This window comes from Excalfactoria chinensis, chromosome 6, assembly GCF_039878825.1.
Source record: "Excalfactoria chinensis isolate bCotChi1 chromosome 6, bCotChi1.hap2, whole genome shotgun sequence".
NCBI lineage: Eukaryota > Metazoa > Chordata > Aves > Galliformes > Phasianidae > Excalfactoria > Excalfactoria chinensis.
This window is the reverse complement of record NC_092830.1, coordinates 5380758-5401313: the sequence shown is the minus strand read 5'-3', so window position 1 is coordinate 5401313 and position 20556 is coordinate 5380758. Positions and strand designations below refer to the sequence as shown.

General features: G+C 41.4%; 1 protein-coding gene across 3 annotated transcripts in view; it reads left to right on the top strand.

Moving 5' to 3' along the window:
- The window catches only part of OGDHL (oxoglutarate dehydrogenase L), a 54441-nt gene extending 34121 nt beyond the window's left edge, over positions 1-20320 (top strand). For all 3 annotated transcript variants that reach the window (XM_072339520.1, XM_072339521.1, XM_072339522.1), the window contains exons 17-23: positions 10256-10434; positions 13843-13914; positions 15379-15504; positions 16248-16320; positions 18404-18567; positions 19186-19340; positions 20056-20320. In XM_072339520.1, coding sequence (XP_072195621.1) covers positions 10256-10434; positions 13843-13914; positions 15379-15504; positions 16248-16320; positions 18404-18567; positions 19186-19340; positions 20056-20179 — 893 coding nt within the window. In that variant the 3' untranslated portion in view covers positions 20180-20320. The remainder of the gene's footprint in view (positions 1-10255; positions 10435-13842; positions 13915-15378; positions 15505-16247; positions 16321-18403; positions 18568-19185; positions 19341-20055) is intronic.
- The last annotated feature ends 236 nt before the right edge of the window (positions 20321-20556 follow it).

The window sequence follows — 20556 nt, the reverse complement described above, 5'->3', positions numbered from 1 at the left end:
TAGTATTTAACAGGAAGCCATGTAGTAATGACAGGATGAATTTCACTGGGCAAGACACTTCGAGCTCAGAAAGGAAGAGGGTGTAGAGAAAGGCTGTGAAAGAGTTGTATATGAAGCTATATCAAAGCTCTCCCTCTCAAGTTCTGGCATCTCTTAGAAAAGCATCTTCATTTTCCACAGTTGTGACTTTCAGTTGGAAGTATCCATCTGTTGTGGTTGACCTTGGCAGCTCTGGAACACATAACCTAATACTTGAACAAAAGGGGAGGAACTATCAGCACAATTAAGAACGCTTGGTAGCAGGACTGCAAAAATCTAGCCTAGCCTCATCTAAAGTGCTCTACTGAATATGCTATACTGAGAAAACAAGTCATCGTTACAGGTTGCATTAATCATAGTAGAGTATGCTGTTGGTACAGGGCAGACATTTAGACATTTTAGTTAGTGAATGGATAACCTTCTGGCATGAGAAGGGTAGCAAGAGGAATGTGAAGCACAGGAGAAATGTATCTAATAACTTTATTAAAATATGTTATTGTTCCTATAGATAAATAATGAAATGCAATTTAATAACCATTTCATAACTAGTATGAATGGAGAAGATGAAGCATTGTTGTAAAGATGGTAATTCATAACTGCTTCCTTCAGGGCTCCAGAAATATTCAACCACGTAATTATTTTTGCATATGCTCCATGTTACCTGTTGCTAATAATATTAGAATTAACGAGGTTTAAAACTGTAGGGTTGGAGCATGGGCTGACAAAGTGACATCTTAAGGTATTTTTCTTAGCTCCTAGGCAGAATTGGCGTGAGGAGAACTTTGTATCTCTTTGAACTAGTGTATATTATTTACATCTAAACTAAATGGGAGAATAAAAGAAAGGATATGCACAAAGATAAGAAGATACACTGTTTTACACTGAAAACAGGAGCATACCATTTCTGTGCAATTCTGCTTCAGGAGATGTGATAAATGTTCCTGATATTTTTAACTGCTAAGAATTTTAAATCCCTCACGTGTGAGATCTTCTCTAACAGTAAAGGGCATTAAATCGGCAGAAACAGCTGAAAAGAGGTTATTATTTTACTAAATCTGTTCTGTTTCTGGGTTGAAATGAGTTGATAATTAAGTTTGTGCTCCCTTGCTAACTTTTATCCATCCTTCTTGGATGTGTTTGTATTTGTGTATTGTATCTGTACAGGGATAGCGTGAGATACACAGTCAGTGTGTGAACATAGCTCCTAACTATAAGAGACCTTAGAATTGTTATCCGTCTAGCTGCTGTCATCATGGTTTTAGTATCTGGAGGGGTGAGTGAGTGCTTGCAGTTCAAGGAGTAGATTCTTTATGGGTTGTAAAACAAGAAGGGAAAAAAACAACAGTACTATTTTTCACATCTTGTTACTTCTGCTGTGTAACAAGGGTGTTACACAGAAATAGTTTGCAGTCAGGTGTTCTAAAGTATTTGGAGGAGGGTGCAAAGCAAGAAAAGTGCTAAGGTTTTAATTTGTGACCGTGTAAACATGTCATACGTCAGAGGCATTTTAGGAATTCCCTTTATTTCTGTGAATTAAAGCTAAGTGGAAATTAACCTAATGGATTGAACAGCTCAGCATGATAAAACTGCAGATTATTTCCTTGGAAGATGGGTAAGCCAAGAGCTGGCAGCCGTTCAGAGCTGTGAGCTTTGCACCAAGTTATTGTTGAGCTGGTTAGGAACTCCTGGAGTGTAACCACTCCATTAGAAATAGTACTCTAACAAGATAGTTTCCTCTTAGAATACAAAGGCAGTCTTGTTATAACTCAAACAATTGCTTATGTTTAGTATACAGGAAGCAATGAAGTGTTTATATTGGGGCATTAAATCAGAGTATTTAACAACCTCTGAGAACTCAGTTAGACATCCTACATTTATTGTTTTTAGCCATCTCCAGTTTATTACCACTTAGTTGCGTGTCCTCTCGTCCAGCTGTATATTTTCCCTTTCATTGAAACAGAATGTCTGCGAGAATAAGCAGTTGTTGTATGAGGTCATTTAAACAAAGAAGTCTGTCTGAATTTGGTAATCAAGACAGAATAGCTGAGCTAACAGGTGCTCTATGTAGTGTCTGGCATTTTAAAAATACGTGTAAGGATCTCCTCTCTTTCTTTACCACTTTCAAAATGACTTGTGTGCCAGTGATTCTCCATCCTGGAGGAGCAGCTCTCTCCGGCAGGTTCATCACTGCCTTTGAGAGGTCTCGGGCTGTCATGTCCTATACTGGGAACTTCCAGAGAATGTCCAAAACATGATGGGATTGGAACTAGTGCATAGCTCAGCACTGGTGTGCAGGTTTTTAGAATACATGTTTAAAATACAAGACTAAGGGAAAAGGACAGGTATTGTTTAAAATGTTTTCTTTGCAATACACTGGTAGGATGGAATGTGTAATGTTACCGCTCATTCAGAACAACACTGTTTTTGGTTAGGACTAACAAATATTGCTGTTTGTCAGAAACTGGGTTGGGAAATAGGACAGCAATCAAGGAACAGGTTCTCAACAGCACCTACATGGAGCTCCAAGGCAGAAGTGTTTCTATTTTATAGAGTTAGCCACCAGATAGGTATTAGCTTAAATTTGTCCTGGGCTATGCTCATGTTTTGAGAGTCGAGTGTGCCTATGTTAGTCCTTGTGCTTAGATTCTGCAGTAAGTGTAGCATATACTTGTCTTCATAACTTCTCTCACGCTGCCATTTCATCCCTGCATTGACAAGCCATCTATAGCCATTAGTTAATATTCGTGCCTTGAATCCTTTTGCAATCGTACTGAGTTAAGCTGCGGCCTTACTTATGTCAGCTGGAAAAACTGCAGTTCTTATGACAGTGATGCAAAGTGCTAGGGGGAAAAACACAGCGTATAATGCTGTGTAAGCTGCCACTTTGCTTGAAACCACCTCTTTCTCTGCCAGAGTGACAAAAACAGTAAGGGAGCACAGCAGGAACTGGCCTAATAGAAACAAGCATTTCTGCTATTCCTGTCATCTAGGGACTGTAATGAACTTCAGCAATTAAAACATTAGTTTTGCAACCTTAGTCAAGTGCTCTATATTTTTCTTTTGTGTCTTCGTCTCTGTTCAGAAGATTACCAAACTGTTGTGTTGGGTCTTGGTCCCCTGTGCCCTGATACTCTCCCAGCCCTGAGGGGCTGCTGGGAGTTAAGGAGCTGGCTGGGGGCTCTCCACCACATTTTGGGTAGTGCAGATTCTTTAGCTATTCTTCTTTGAAAGCTGCATCCTGAGCCTGATTCCCATGGCACTAGGTTTCCTCTTAGCTTCAGCCTGTTCTCTGGGTGTCTAATTATATAAGAATTAATCCTTTACAATCACAAAGTTTGCATAGAAATGTGAAGAAATGCACAGTTCTGGGCGCTGCAGACACAACAGTACAAGTCACTGCAGCAATCATCTTTAACTCTTTAGTCTGGTCTGAAGTTAAGCCCTAATTATGGGGTCTGGGTAAGAACCAGCTCCCTGCAGTTCCCATCTCATCTTTAGAACTGTGAAGTCTTTCTAGCTCTAGTCATCTTCCCTGACCTGGATCCATCTGGTACTCCCAAAAAATCCTCTACAGGTAAAGCACTTTGCCTTGTCCTGAGCTGGTCATATTGCAGCTGTTTAGACATCTTTGCACCAGCGATTTCTTTTATCTATATATTTAGTGCTTCAGATCTTGCTCTTTTAATAGTTTTCAGCATATGCAGCTAGAAGTAGTAATTCTTGGCAAATTTCTTAGTGATAGCTACAGTTGCTGGTCGAAAGTTTTTAATGCTAAGGACTCTCATTGTTATTTGCATGGTGGGAAATGTGTTCTAAGATACCCAAGATGTGTATATCACAGATGCACATTTTGTAAAAGAGTAGTCCTTGTATAGCATTCATTTCAAAATATTAATCAGAAAGTATGGATTACATTTGGATATCCTTTCCCAACTGCTTTTATGGCTGTCAGAAAGCATGCGAAAGGTATCAACGTTAGAATCACAGCTTTTAATACAGCTTCACCTGGGACAGCATCACCTGGTAGAGGTTTTTAGCACAAAGTGAGCAACCAGGTAGTGAGAAATGGCATTTTTTTTCCATATGGAAATTTAAGGGTGATTTCACTATATGAAACTGAACTGTGTGTGTGCTTTGACCCAGTTTTGAATTCACTTATGTTACCTTAATCAAGTAACCTTAAGGAATCACGTCCTTTGTAATGTGCTTCCGACGGCCCCGTGGCCAAGTTACGCACTGCTTACACCAATGTGGTGGGTGGTAAAATGGCGTTTAATTAACCTCGTGAGTCCCTTATATAGGGCTCCTATTTCATCTAATACATATGCATTACTGAGCATGGGAAGACCTATCGCGTTACAGCACGAGATCTCGCTGATGCCTAATACAACATTTCCCCCTCCCCATGCTCAATAAAGTCATGTCCCGTTACAACGCGAACGCTAGTCCTAAACCTAATATATAAAAATGTTAGTCTCCATATAAATCTAAAATATATAAGTTATCTAAAAAGTGAGGTAGACAAGCTACAATTCATGCAGAGGTAGGTAGTGCAATGTCTAATAATATTAGTGGTTTTCTAATTATTATATCCAAGGCATCTTGGGTCTATACAGTTCCTTCTTCTTCTTAAAGCTTATCATATATCCGTTGGCACTCCATTTTGTCATTAAATATTCTTTCTATCATACGCTGTAAACAACCCTGGATACATTGAAACACACAAGGTAGGCAAATCATTAAAGCTAAGAAAACTAAAATCCCTATAATTAATACTTTAAGAAACTGTTTAAGCCATGGGCCAATATTACCAAATAGTCCATCCAGCCAGCTGCCGAATGCATCATCAATTGCAATTTTCTTGGTATGCTCTTGCATCCACTCCAACTTCTTATGAATTGAATCACTGTGGTCGCTCAGATTGAAGCAGCACATCCCTTCAAAGTCCTTGCATCCGTGCCCTTGGGCCAGTAGCAGAAAGTCTATCGCAGCTCTGTTCTGGAGAACAGCATGTCTGATGTTATTAATGTCCATCAGGAGTTCCGACAAGACCATTGTGGTGACATTAGCTTCTTTCGCAGACCAACAAGCCAATCTCTCAATTTCTCTCAGCGCCTGGGCTGCAGCTACTCCTGGGGCTAAGATTGACGCAAAGATTCTGGCTGTGGGACCCCACAACTGAACCTCATCCCCACAATCCCGATCCAGATTTTTTATTGATCGTTTCTGGCGTTGCACTCGAACCATGCTTTTCATAACATTAATCACCGCAGAATGATTGGGAGCCAACAGTGTCAATTTTCCCAAATAACACGGACCCCCAACTGGATTCTTTGGTATCCCTTGCCAAGCTCTATCCCCACATATCAAGAATATACCCTTAGGAAGAGCTTTGGCTGTACCATTGCTCCATAATCCTTCCCCAGTCAAAGGTTCCTTCCGAGCACAACAACCAGAGCATGCTAGATTGTCAGGACCCCAATAGCATGAGATATTATAGTTGGACCCGTTAGGATGACGTACCACATGCTTCTGATTGTAAGAGAGCCAATTCCCACCCTCCTTTATGCAATGGTCTGCAAATGCATTCTCGGAGCCATCCCCGGAACAAGGACGAGAGAATCCCTCCACCCTTTCAGCAGAAAAACCACAATATGCCCCTGACAACCTATATGTGTCATATCGAATGGGGTTAACTAAAGTGAAAGTTTCGGATCCAATTCTTCTCTGTAATGGTGTCCTATTCCCAAGCAGGCCCTGCCATACCTTATGATTAGACAATTGACCCGGTGTCTTAAAACCCGAAAAATATAGACATCTAACTGGACGTTCCCACTTCTGAGTTTTCTTATTCCATGTTACATTACCGACTGATTGGGATCCAAGCAGCTGCAACTCTGGTGGATCCCATGGTAGGGAGGTATTCAAAGATCTAATAAGGCATGCAGACATTCTGGCCCAATGAGTGAAGTTAGACTCAAACGCCTTCATAAAGAAAACTGTGCTCACTGCATCTTTCTCGCATTTGTTCTTTCGCACATATCCGTTAAACTCCTCTGGGTCCCACCTGGGTACACCAATAAGGCATGTACTAAACGGTGATGAGGCTGACTGTAAACTCAGGCAGAAATCTTTCTGCCCAGTTCGATTAGACCATGTGACCCAAATATTTTCTGGTTGTGACATGAGATGAGCACCCTCTCCCCCTGTAACAAACACAAATACATAAAAACACACAACAAGTGATACAACAAATGTCCTTCTCGTAGGTACAAGCAGTGGTTCTTTATCTGTTCCTTTCTTCTTTCCTGAAGAATCACTTCGCGGTTGCGGCTGGCGGGTTCCCATCAACCATGCCTGAAAAATCTTCGGCAGAATCGGGCTTCATGACCCAGCTTCCCGCAGGCTTGGCATTTTTCTCTAACCTTATACCGTCTCTCTGGAGCTGTACACTGGTTCTTGTAATGACCTATCTGGCCACATTTAAAGCAGGGGTTCTTAGATTGATTATTTTGTGCGGTCATAACCGAAAGCCATGCCTTTGTCAGGCCATCACTGGGCAATGGTGTTGCTTGTTGTTTGTCCAGCACATACTTAATAATTTCACCCGGAGTCTCCAGATCATCAGGAGCCGCCCGAATGATATCTCTAATATTCTGATGAGACTTTTGCTTAAGACAATCTTTTATAACGGAAGATAATGCTTCCTTAGGTAGTTCTGATCCTTCTACTGCCTGTATCAATCGATTGGCAAATTCAGAGAATGTTTCTGAGGGACTCTGCTTTATCTCTGACCACGGGGAAACAGGTTCTGCTTTTCTTACAAAGTTTCTAAAAGCAGTAGAAGCCGCCCCCGTGGAGGCAAGTAATTCTCCCGGACGGAGGAGCCTAAGCTGCTTCTCTGCAGATCCAGCCAGATCTGCATCCGTTCCTAAAAGCCTCATTAAACTAGTTTTCGGATCTCCCTCCTTCCCATTCGCTGGGTGGTTCGGATCACAAGCAGTCTGTGCTACAACAGCCTTAAGTTGTACCGTCCACTCCTCCTTCCACACAGTAAACTGTACTGGTTCAAGGACAACTCTCATAAGGCTTTCAATATCATATGGCAGTAGGGGACCCGGGGCCATAAGAGCCTCAAAGGTACTCATAGTCATCGGGGACCTCAAGCCCTTTTTCTCAATTGCCTCTATAAACCGAGTCACTGCTTTCGCTTCCAAAGGCACCCAAACTGGTCCTTTCTTCTGGACGACTATCGGAAACACCGCCCAGTCCCGTTCCTTAAGCCCCAACCCTCTCATTGATTCACGGATAACCGACCAATCGGTGGGCTTGCGAGAATCCTCTCGCTCCTCCCTCCTCCGGGGAGACGCGACCAATTGGGTGGGGGTAGGCGGAACCTTTCGTTCCTCCTCTTTTTCCTCCCCCTTCTGGGGAGGCGGGACCGACAGGGCAGGGGTAGGCATTTCCTTTCTTTCCGTCCCTCTCTCCTCCCCCTTCTGGGGAAACGGGACCGGCAGGGTGGGGGCAGGCAATTCCTTTCTCTCCACCCCTCTCTCCTCCCCCTCCTCGGGAGATAAGACAAACGGGGTGGGGATAGGCAATTTTCTTTCCTCCGCTTTTTTCTCACCCTTCTCGGGACGAGATCCCTCCTCCGGAGGTGGGTCTGGGGGTGGCTCAACGCCTCCACGGCGCGCCTCCCCACACGACTCTCCCTCCCTCGGACAAATTCCATCCCCCTCAGGCGAGTAAAAGCTTTGCAAAGAGGGGTATAGGCGGGGATAATATGGTGGCGCCTCCCCAGATGACACAACTTCCGCCTTCTCTTCCGGAGTTGTTTCGGGCGCGGCCATGGCCATTGTGAAAACGGCCGGCGTGGCCGGCGCCATTTTGGGTGCAGAGTCGCCGCCAGAAAGCGATTCCTCCGCACCCCCCGGGACCCCGGACGTCCCAGTATCCAGACCAAAAACCCCAGTCGCGATGGCCTGGACTTGTTTCTCCTCCTTAGCGGCTTTAAGAGCACCCAGGACCAAACCCCAGGTTTTTAACTCCTCCGCTTTATACTCGTGCATTGCTCTATGGAGCATGGCAGCGGTGAAAGAATCCCACCGCTCCGAATCGAGCAGATTACTAGGGGAGGGTAAAATCTGCGCCACCTCCAAACAGGAGATGACGGCAGCTATATCCTTCTTAGAAGGAACATTTCTAACGCAGTGAGTTTTACAAACTCGTGATACTACCTTAATGACGGAATCCATTGTTTTTTCTGGTGCGCGACACCGTACGTCCTTGCACCCTTTGTATATACTCGAGACCTGTAGTCCCGCAGTCTTCCACGGTCCTCGTTTTCTTACGACCGAACCGCAGGTAGAACATCAGCTGCTTCAATTTCCGCCCACCGAGGCGCTTCTACGGGATCTAACCGTAGGACTTGCGTCCGCCACGCAGTTAGCCGTCGCACACTACCCCCAGGACGTGCCTCAGAGAGGGCACCAAATGTTACCTTAATCAAGTAACCTTAAGGAATCACGTCCTTTGTAATGTGCTTCCGACGGCCCCGTGGCCAAGTTACGCACTGCTTACACCAATGTGGTGGGTGGTAAAATGGCGTTTAATTAACCTCGTGAGTCCCTTATATAGGGCTCCTATTTCATCTAATACATATGCATTACTGAGCATGGGAAGACCTATCGCGTTACAGCACGAGATCTCGCTGATGCCTAATACAACAACTTATAACTCCATACATTTCTGAAAGCACTGTGTGATTATTGATAACTTGAAGTCAGGACTTCAGGTTTTTCTTCTCTAAAAGGCTAGATTACCCCATTCTTATGGAGAGCAGCATATGCACAAATAAGCCTTGAACATATTGCATATTTTTTCAACCATGTCACCCAATCAGTAGAAATGGTCTCTTAATGCTTGCGTAAAATTAGAATGGGATTCTATCCTACCTAGGGAAATCTGTTTTTCAGATACCTTTGGGAACGTGCGTTCAAGGAATTGTGTAGGTTTTTTGTTTTACTGTTTGCATTGTGCTGAAAGCAATAGAGTCACACAAATGAGGAGAACAGAGATATAAAGTATTTTGTATGAGTAAGGCCATTCAAGCAGTTAGGCCGAAGGAATGGTCAGCAAAAGCCATGCACTGTCTTAGAGACGTAAAAGCTCAAAGACAGTCTGGCGAACTTCTCAGTCTTCTTTTGGCCTCGTAATGTACCCGTTTCTTTTTGGTGAGAACATGAGCATCTGCTGGAGTCATGGATGGACTGTTAAGAGTTCACTCTGGAAGCTTAGTGACTCAAAGATTTCATGCCACTGAGATGGTAAACAAAATGCGGGGTTGGAATCACTGAGGACTATGCTATGAAGACTCTGTAAGTCCAGTATGTTAGAACTTTTATTTCCATGAATAAAAATCACACTTGGAGCTCTGGTTGCTATTTCTCTTGTGCAGTTAGTTTATCCTATCATTGTCCATCTACTAACCTTTCAGGAAAGTTTGCACTCTGACGATGACTGAAGAACCTGGCCCTGAGACAGAAGTTAAGCTAAAGCAACTTCAGTCTCGTGCATAGATTACCTATGTCAAAATGTCATGTAAAATGCTGGAAGGATGTTCTTGTAGTTAGTGTTAAGAGAGGAACTTGTTTATTAGTTATTAGTTTTGCAGGGGTTTTTCCCTGTGGAATTGGACAAACTCATTTAAACTTACTGTAATCTTATGTTCATTAGTACTCAGTTCAAAAAACCAACGCAGTATTATGCTGGAGTGTGCAAGTCATGAAGAAAAAAGGTTATTGAAGTAGTCTTAGACTGTAAGTAGATTTCCACAGAGAAGATAATATCTATCTCAGTGAGCTCTTGGGAAAACTCTGCACAAAATTCTGAACTGAGGGGGAGTTTTAATTGTTTAAAAATTCTATAATATGTACGTGCTTGAGGAAATGCTTGAAGGACTAGGGTCAGTATTGCGAAAGAGTTATTTGCTGATCTTCCTGATGGTACTGCTGCAAACCTCATGATCTATAGCAGCACTAAAAAAATCCAGTTCACGCTGTTGTTTTGGTTTTCTTTTAATTTAATTTTATAAGAGAAGTGAACGGAATTCTCATTAAGCCTTTCCTTTCTAAGTCTTAAGTCTTCTTTTTTAAGTCTTTCTCTTCTTTCTTATCAGGTGTTCCTTTTCTAACTCTCCTGCTTATCTGGTTCTTAGGTTTTGAACTTGGCTTCGCTATGGCAAGTCCGAATGCCCTGGTGTGCTGGGAGGCCCAGTTTGGTGACTTCCACAACACGGCGCAGTGTATAATAGACCAGTTCATCAGCTCAGGGCAGGCTAAGTGGGTTCGTCACAATGGGATTGTTCTGCTCTTGCCACATGGCATGGAAGGAATGGTAAGGGCCTCTGACTCTGATAGTTTCACACTGATGGTCAACTCAACTCCACCACACCCTCAAGTCCTCTCTTCAAAGAAAGAGCAGGAGGGGAAGAAATAATGATTAAAAAAAAAAAAAAAAAAAAAGCTTATGGTTTGAGATAATGGTAATTTAACTGAAGGAAGAAGGAAGAGAAAAATAAGCAGAGGCCATGTAGAAAGAAAGCAGTTATTCTCTACATCACATTAGTAAGCAATGCTTTGTCACATCTTTGGAACCAGGGCATCAGAGATAGTTCAAGAGGACAGATGTTTTCATAATGAGAGCCCCTTTCCCAGCTCCATTACTCTATAAAACCCACCACTGTTGTGGGGATTCTGTGGTGATATCGAGGTGGAGCAGGGGAAGATGCTACTTACGTGTTGGACTGCTTCATTGCTACAAAGAGTAATTTGGATAGATGTGTCAGTGAGAACTAGAGGAAACAGAGATATATTTCTGAGTGCTTAGCCTGGTGTTCTGTGTTGTGGTGCGTACCATGTTATACGGCAAATTTAATGTGTCAATGGATAGCAGCACGTTAATACTAAGAACAATTGTGTGATTTTGCTGTGCATTCGCTCTTTCTCCCTAAGAAAATACCTCTTTAAAAAGCTGGATTCTTAGTGTGCAGTAAAAAAAATTGTGTGTCTAGCAGTACTTAGTTTTATTTTGCATGAAGCATGTCTCTGTACACTGTACTAAATTCACTTGCATTGAAATGATGCAAAGTTTTAAAGCTTTTTCAAAGCTCATTGATATTTAGTAACTTCGATGATAAATTATCCATTTTCTGGAAAGGAAAGGAGCAGCTGACTCCCTTCTTTGGTGGCTAGCAGTAGGGAATGTGCCGTGTCTTAGAGGGAAAGATCATAGGCTCTGTGTATAAGGTACACAAAGGTCTTATCAGCGGTAGACTTGTTTTTCAAATGCTGAAAATTATTTTTAAAGGTTATAAATGCGCCATGAGAGGCTCGGATAGCTTTCTCCTTCTCAAACATATTGACATTTGGGAATTGAAGCATGTACATTTCTAGTTTTCTGCTGAGAACAGCATCATATGCCACAGCAGCAGTTTCTGTCAGTAAAAATACTCTGGATCCTTTCACTACTAACTGCTTCGTTTCCATTCTCACAAACAATTCAGTTTTATTTCCATTCAGTTATAATCCCGTCCTGAAATGCTGGGTTGCATTCATATGCTATGAATGGCTTTTCATTCCCATGCGTGTGTATGAAATGAAAGGTCTCGTGCATTTCACAAGAGATTTGATAAATACGTATCTTTTTTCTTTTTTTTATATGAATCAGGAGGAACAGCCTGAATGTGCCCTCAGCAGGGAAGTATGGTCCTCTGCAGAGAAGCACTCAGCTGAGAGGAGTTGGTTCTCTGCTATTTACAGTACATTAATCTTTCTTTTCCCATAGCCACTTGGCAGCTAAGACTTGCCCAGCACTTCAGAAACATGCTTATTTTGCTGCAAGTGTCAGGTGTTTTTAAAATATTTAAGAATCCCACCAAGCTGTTGGAATCTGTTGCCTTCTCAAAGGGGCTTTCCATTACAGGAGTGTTATTCTCTCTAACTACAGTGTTGGGGACAGAATGATTTGGGGAAGGGTTCGTAATGGGATATGGATCCCTTCACCTCTAGGTCACGCATGCGCAGGCAAGTTGGCTGTGATTGAAAGACTCTGCTGCCAAATGGCTCCTTGGGGGCTCATCTGGAAGTAGCTAATGGATTCAGTACAGGTCTCACTAGAGAGGTGGTCACAATAGAAACAAACCCGACTCCATCCCAAGTAGCTGTAGCTGGCAATCTGACTGGCAGTGTCAGCAGAGATATCAAAGATGGATGTGAACACTGAGGCTCTGGATTGAGGTTGTTGCTGGGGCAACACGTGTGTGGGTATGTTAGGGAAGCCTCCCATGTCACTCCTGTAATAGCTTTTTAGTAACATCCAGCATTCTCCATTCAGTTCGGTTGTGAAGCAGTGTTTTTGTACATGTTAAGACTGTACTCAGTATAGGATTTTATAGTTTTACAGCTAATAGGTAAGTAAAGCAGTGGTACAGCAATATTAGACTGTTATTCTGTACCATATTTTGTCTGCTTCTAATTCACAAGCCCTAACACGTCTATAACTGTGTTATTTAGCATCTCAAAAGTGGAGACAGACTTCAACAGTACTTGTGCAGGGTACAGTTCATGGCTGTTTGTGTTCCTCATACGTTTACAGTGAGTGAAGAAACTGTTTTTTTTTCCTCTGAATTCCATAAGTGCATGGAGTGAATCCTGTGCTTGACAGGAGAGAATTGTGTTGAATCGAAGTAAACTACTGGCTGTCATAGCAGTGATTTTGAAGAGCATGCATGAATGTTTTGACACAGGGAGTTACGATAACAGACAAAGACACAAAGTAAAAAGCTTAGAAGCCATGGAGAGAGTTGAGAGGTGTAATGGTTTGTCTTCAGGTTACTTGGAGACTGTCTCCAAAATGCAAGTCTATCCTAACAGTTACCGTTCAGTAACTGGACAAGCAAAGACTGCCAGCATTAGCGATAAATAAGAAAGCACACTGCATTCTCCTCCTCACAGCTTTCTCTCATCCATTACAAATGAGGACATGAGAGGGGAGATAATGTTCTATTACACCTCCTATTCTTGATATCGTCCATGATCAGCACGCACTTTTTGCTTGTAAAAAATGGATCTAACAGTATTTGTGTGTTAATAGAAATTACCTTGGGTACTTCTAGTGAGAAAGCAGATCTGAGTGTACAGTACTCCGACGGAATGCAAAATACCTCTTGAGGCAGTAATTAATCACAGGCTAATTTGGCAGATAATGCTTACACGCATTTTGATCTGTTCTAGCTGAAGCATTCATTAAGGCCATCTTGTCCTGCACTGATCACTTAACAGTGCTTAGAGAGAATCTGAGCTTACGCTGGTTGCTAATATAGACTTTCAGCAGCTAACTTTGCATACAGGTGTGCTTTTCCCCCGAAGAAGTGAGGAACACTGCAGTATGCTAAAGCACAGTGTTTCTCCTCCTGACTTTCCTCCTGTACATCTTTGTCCAGCATAAGCAAGGGCTTTTTTTAATATATCCGGGTAGACCTGCTGCACTTTCATGGTTAAAAGCATTGGAAATCCATTGAAACCTAGCTTCTCCTATGAAGGTGTTTAATGGGAAACAAGGAATCGCAGTCCTTCACTGTGTCCTTCATCTCTTCAGTGCTGCTACCAATGATTTGGGGGCAGATGTGCAGCCTGGTGCAGAGCTGCAAGGGTGAATGGAAGTACTTAAACAGCGAGTGGTCTAAGCTGATGTCTAACTGCTGATTTGGCTTTTTAATGTTGTTTTAAATGATGTGATTACCAGGGTCCAGAGCATTCATCAGCCAGGCCTGAAAGGTTTCTGCAGATGAGCAATGACGATTCTGATGCTTATCCAGTAAGTAGATATGTCAAAAGCCCTGTTCCTTTTTTCTGCTCTTCACTTTTTAGAGATTTATTTTGACTCAGGCTGTGCCGGCTTCATCATTAGAAAAATCAATTTATTGCCACAAATCCTGCTCTGTTATTTGCCACAGAAGAAAAAAATCAGTGTTTGTTTCTGTTTGTTTCTTTGTTTAACCTGAATCATCCTTTTTTTGGCTAGGAATCAGGATAAGATTTGGCTGCAAGAGTTAACGTAACATTAACTTGATCCCAGTCAAAATAACGGGAGTGCACAGTCTAGGCTGTTTCATCTCAAAGATGAGATCATAGACAATTAATCTCCGGCAGCGTGATCTCTTTATGGTTGTTCCTCAGGGCCAGTGATTCTGCCTGTATATATTGCTGTGCATACTGCAAATAAGTGTCTCTAGCAAATTTCTAAAGGAGGCCGTGTGAAACTACTCCTGGCTATTTGCACTGGGGCTAAATTGTACTGCCGGGAGCATGACGGTAGGGCCAGCTTGTAAATGTAATTCAAGCTCAGACCTTCATAGTTCGATCATTCATTTCTACAGATAAAATACGTGACTCTACAGGCTACTGGGCATCCACTTCCCACTGTGGGTTTTCTAAGAAGCACTGTTAAAAATTAATTGAACGGCTCATCAATTGAAAAAGAAATGTATGCATTTCAGTTTGGGTTCTGATTTTGTTACCTTTGGAGTAATGATAATTCCAAAGCAATGTTCCTTTTAATGTAAAGGTGATTTTTGCCAGTGTACTGGCAGAATAAGGACCTGTTTGACTCAGTATGTGTAAGGACAAATTTAATTGCACATAATAAGGAAGTTGTAAATACTGTCATAGGGGCTAAATAGTTATTTGTAACATGAACCAGGATGTGACTCTGTAAGATGCTGTTTCCAGCTATACTGAGATTATTATAAGATTATAATATGATATACTGAGACTATTATAAGATTATTATAAGTACATGCTTACCTATATCCATTTGTGCATTTGTTTATGTATATAAAACATATATACGTATAAAATAAATACAAAATATGAAATTTGTGTACTAAGGTGAGGACACCTACAACAAAAAGGGAGAGGGTTAACTATACTCTCAAAAATTGAATTACTGTTCTAAATCTTTCGGAGAGGTTCTATTTTGTGCCTTAGGCTTACTGAAGTCTTAGTTCTCCTCACCCTTCCTTTCCAGACTTCCCAGTTCGCTGAAATTAAAGGAGCTGTTTTGCCTTTATTTTTCTGTAGTTCTAGGAAGAAGTAAAAAGATGAGTGTTTCATAGGGATGCTTCCCAAGCTAATAATATAATCTCAACAGAGCTCTGCTATTTGAGTTTTCTGAGAAAGGGAGTCGGTGAGATTCAGAAATAGAAAGATGACTTTCAAGGTGTTTTTTTTTTTCCATCTTTTTTAGATGTTTTTCTAATGGCTTTAATATGTCTCTCAGGAGTTCACCGAACAGTTTGAAGTTTCCCAGCTGTATGAATGCAACTGGATTGTGGTGAATTGTTCAACTCCAGCCAACTACTTTCATGTCCTCAGAAGGCAGATCTTGCTGCCATTCAGGAAACCGGTAGAGTTACTCTAATGGACTTCATTACTCTAGGTGTATTAACCATTGTGTAAAGAAGGGATCTTTGTTTGCACTTGCTGTACTGCTGAAAGGAAAATGAAAGGTGAAAAGCCTTAACTGCACACAGATTAAAGGTGTTCAGTTTGGTGGAGTTAAACTTAACTCTCACTTGAAGTCTAAAACTGTGTTTTCAGCTTTACTCCTTTATGCCTGTGCATTTGTCAAGACACTGTGTGGCAAACAGATTGCATAATTACTACCTGCATGTTCAATTGCTTGTGCTCCAAAAAACCTTTGTCTATTTGTGTAAGCGCTGACTGCCATCTTGCAAACAGGCTCTTTGTGCTTGGAGTCTTAACGCTCTCTCCACTCCAGTGCCAGACTCTTTCCCTCTGTGCTTTTGGAGGATTTTTGGAGAAAGCTCTGCTGGCTTTTTTAACTTGAAGACTAAGGTACAACTATGGGATATTTTACTGGCTTATAGCTTGTGATTTGGTTTTATTCATAAAGAGAGGCATAAAGCAGTGGTTTTTGAGAATCCTTATAGAGTGAATTACCCAAATCTTTGGAATAATTATTAAACTCCATAGGCTTTCAAAACAGGAAAAAAAAAAAAACACACACACAAATTGTTTGTTATTCATATTAATTAGATGTATAATATTTTCAGTTTGTGTCTTTTGTATGAGCATTGTTAAGAGTATTGCAAATAATTACATAGATAAAGCATTTTTGTTTTACAGTTAATCATTTTGACACCCAAGTCACTGCTGAGGCATCCAGAAGCTAAATCCAGTTTTGATGAAATGGTGTCTGGTGAGTGATGTTAAAGTGTTATGTTCAAATAATCAGCTATACCAAGTTATATGTCAGATTGAAAACATGAAGAAGAGAATCTGTTCTGGGGAGTTTGTATTTTCCTTTGGCTTAATTTCTGTGGAGCAGATTTAACAAGCTCTAGCCTAGACTTTGGCTGAAAAGTATGCATTTGGATATAGCTGTTTAACAGGTTATCTAGTAACTAACTAGCCATTAGTTTTGCATTCCCTTCTCTGTAGAGATATTCTCCTTACAATAGGTAGACTATTAGATCTTCCTGCTCTTTTTACCTGAATATGAAAGTTTGGATTGTTCTGATTTCTGCCCCCCATAGATGGAAAGAATAGGCTGTAATCACAGTGTGCCCATTTGGAACAACCAAGGTTCTACTTGTTACTACTGATGCCATTTTTGGGGCTGAGTTGTCAAACCAGAGATCTACACTGCGTTCATTGCTGCAGTGAGTTCAGAGCTATACACTACTACCCGATGCTGCTGTTGGCAGCACCAAGAGATAATATAGTCACTGCAGATGCAACATCAAAAAATGAAGGAGTAGATCTTGCCTTGCGCTGGCTAGAATATATTAGAGTGGCATGAGGAGAGCATAGTAAATGGTGAAAAATAATTGCTCATAGTGAGTGTGCTTAGGTGTGGTGGCCTGTTTCAGATTCTAGCTGGTGTCTTGATTGCTGTCAGAAAGAAATACCTGCTCAGGTTTTTCAAGGCATGCTATAGCACACCAACATTTGGAAATGTTGCGGTATCACCTTTTTGTAAGTGAATGAAGTTTGCTTTTCAAGCAAATTTTTGAGTTTCAATTACTGCTCAAATACTGTTTAGAATGAGTCCAATTACAAATCCCGTGGGCACTGTGACTTGTCTCTTTCTTTAATGAGAGCCCCCTCTACTTCAGGGGTAGGAGGAATAACCTTCAGTAGTTGCCAAAATACTCAGTTAATATCCAGTTCTGACTATTTTCATGTTCCTACTGTCTTGTTGACAGCAAGAAGTATTGCTGACTCTCAGCTCGCTTTTTGCTTTGTTTTGGACTGAAAGCTGAGACAGCTGGCCCAGTGAAGCACATATTCAGTGTATTTTAATGATGAATTCTGCTGTTCAGTGAGACAGGCTAATTCTGACATAAATCAGTTCCTTTTTGCACGTTTGTGTTGCTGCTGTTCTCCCACCAAGATAAATGGTTCTTCAAACAGTCACTTATTCTCCTAGTAAGTGGGTGTGCTTATTCAGACTGGGAGGCCATGCTGCTGTCTGCTACCTTGCAGCTGGTTAATGTGGGAATCATTTTAATCAATCATAGCAAGGACCAAAGAAAAGGAATTTCTAGACTCTCAAGTCCTCCTTCGTGCCAGTGTAGGATTACTGCCTTTCATACCTTCCATTTTCATATATCCTCAGCAAGCTGTTCTGCTGGGAATACCATAGAGGAGCAGATTGCTAGCAGTCAGGTTATGCATCTGAAAAAAAGAAAACTATGAAGTTGAGATTAAAAATATATATATACTAATTACTAAGTCAAAAAAGGAAAAATACTAGTAATGATAGTAATGTGTATACATGTAGATTACTCTGTAAGTAATGCCTCCCATTTATTTATGTGGAAACTACAACAGTTACCAAGAGCACAATAACACTTTCTGATTGAGCAAATTCTCATCTACGAGACAGTATTTTCAACGTAGTTACCACCATGATATACGTGTTTTTGCCAGCAATGAGCAATAGCTAGCAAGCTGCACTTGTGGAAGTCTGCACCAGTGCAGGGTAACTTGCTGTTTCATGGCTGCTGTGACAGCGTTGTTGCTCAGAAAATGTTGCCCATGCAGCCTGCCTTTCATCTGTTTTTTGTTTTTCTCCCAAAGCCAAAGCACAGCATCGTACCAAATGCCGTCAAGAAAATCAGCACCATCCCAGCTGAAACCAGGACAGTCAGCTATCCAATCAACTGAAAATTAAAGCTCTAAAGCACAACACAAAGCTAAAATATAATTCTCTGTTAATCTATTTCTCCATCATCCACTTTCACTGAGAGTGCTTTTCTAATTATTGCTCTAATTAGGTACCACTTTTCAACGTGTGATTCCTGAGAATGGACTGGCAGCTCAAGCACCACATGAGGTCAAGCGAGTGATTTTCTGTACAGGAAAAGTGTATTATGATCTTGTGAAAGAGAGAAAGAATCAAGACTTGGAGAAACAAGTAGCTATAACCAGACTTGAGCAGGTGAGCTCCCTGATCCTTCCAAAGACAGATGCTGGGGAGATGCTGAGCAAGGGCTCACTGTGCCTTTAAAGATAGCTCTTGCCAGAGATGATGTTGGTAGCTGGTTTTCATACAGCACTTCGCAACTAACAATATAATGTCTAATCCTCATGGTGTTTGAGGAAGTAGTAAGTCAATGGCCTAGTGGGCAATGAGAAGGTTTGGTGAGTTTTCCAAACAACAAAATGAACAATACAGTACTGTGGTACCTTAAATCTGTATATCCAGTCTGCTAGGTTAAAACGTTGCAGATGACACCTTGAAGCTATATTGTTAACTAATTACAGACATATTGTGGCAGCTCTTTAACTAGAAGAACTGCAGAAATGCAGGAAATATAAACTATAAGCCAATTCCATTCATATCTGTGAAACTATGAAATATGCACGTATTCACTTTCTGGCAGAATGAAAACAGTTAAGGGTATATGAGTTACCTTAAAGAATATAGGCAAGTAGTGTGATACTAAATGGTTAATTACAATAGTTGGTTATAATACGTGATAGGTGAAAAGATTTACTACCGGAGGCTAAAGCCACATAAGAGAAAGTTTTGCCAGTTACAAATCTCTCTTTCCAGATCTCACCATTCCCATTTGACCTGCTCAAAGAAGAACTTGAAAAGTATCCAGGCGCAGATCTAGTTTGGTGTCAGGAGGAACACAAAAACAGTGGATATTACGATTATGTCAAACCTCGTTTCCGCACTATTGTGAACCACACTCGACCTATTTGGTATGAGACTTTTAACAGTTGCTTCATCCCCTGGCCCAGTTTGTTTGGCAGGCGTTTGAACTGAGGATTTTACTTATGCAGAAGGCAGACTCTGTCCGTAAATCAGAAAAGTCTGAGTTTGGGTTCTTGGTTGAAGGAGGAAGAGTCTAGGCAACTATTTCTCAAATACATAACAAAGATCTTTGTAGTTCTCAAAGTCAATCAGTAGCATCTAGCTCTGTTTATTACTACTTTGCACAGTGTTTAACTCTTCTGGCCTTTTGTCTTTTGTCTAAGAATCTGTTTTTTATTAATAAATAATTTCCATCTACATTTTGGGCTTCTGGAGAAAACAGTAGTTGTAAGAAATACATTCATTCACTTAGCTTTGCATTTACAGTAGGTGATTACCTTGAATCTGCATGTGCAGCTGTTGAAGGAGCATTTCATTGCCAAGAGCAAGCTATCTAATTATGAGACAGTGTAGCTGTCTGCTGTGGGTGAGGTGGGGAGAAGATGCAGTGAGGGAGAAAGAGGTGGAAGCTGACTGGAAGGTATAACTGATGGTGCAAATGAGATTTAATTATATTTTTATTTAAGAAAGATTGAATAATAATTCGTTCAGATCTGCTGAGTTGACTTGAATGCATTTTAGCAGCGCGCTCCCATACTGGTTAGTGTCAAAATAATCTCTCTTCTTGCCTCATTTGTCTGCCCAATTCTTTTTGTCACAAAGGTATGTTGGCCGAGAGCCTGCTGCTGCGGCTGCCACGGGCAACAAGAACACACATCTGGTGTCGCTCCGAAGGTTCCTGGATACAGCTTTCAACCTGGAGGCCTTTGAGGGAAAGACATTCTAACTGCAGGACACTGACTCATCTCAGTCTACAACTGTCTCAAATTTCAGCAGCCAAATGAAGAATTAAAAGTGAATGGGAAAAATGCTGGAAATGATGTAAGGATCCAGCAGCTAACTTCATTACTGTGCACTTTTCTCCCAGTTTCTAAGAAAAAAAAAACAAAACAAAACCCCCCTAAAAAAGCAACTTCCACCATTCTGTGCCACTTTTCTATTTAGATTGGGAAGTCTTTGGGACAAGGAGAGTCTAGCTCAGAAGGGCTCTGATTGCAGACTATGGACATTTTCACATCGCTGTAAGTTGAGCAGGCATGGACAGCATGATGCAACTGTGCACATCCCCAAAAAAGAGGAAAGTGAGTTTGGAAGCCATTAAAG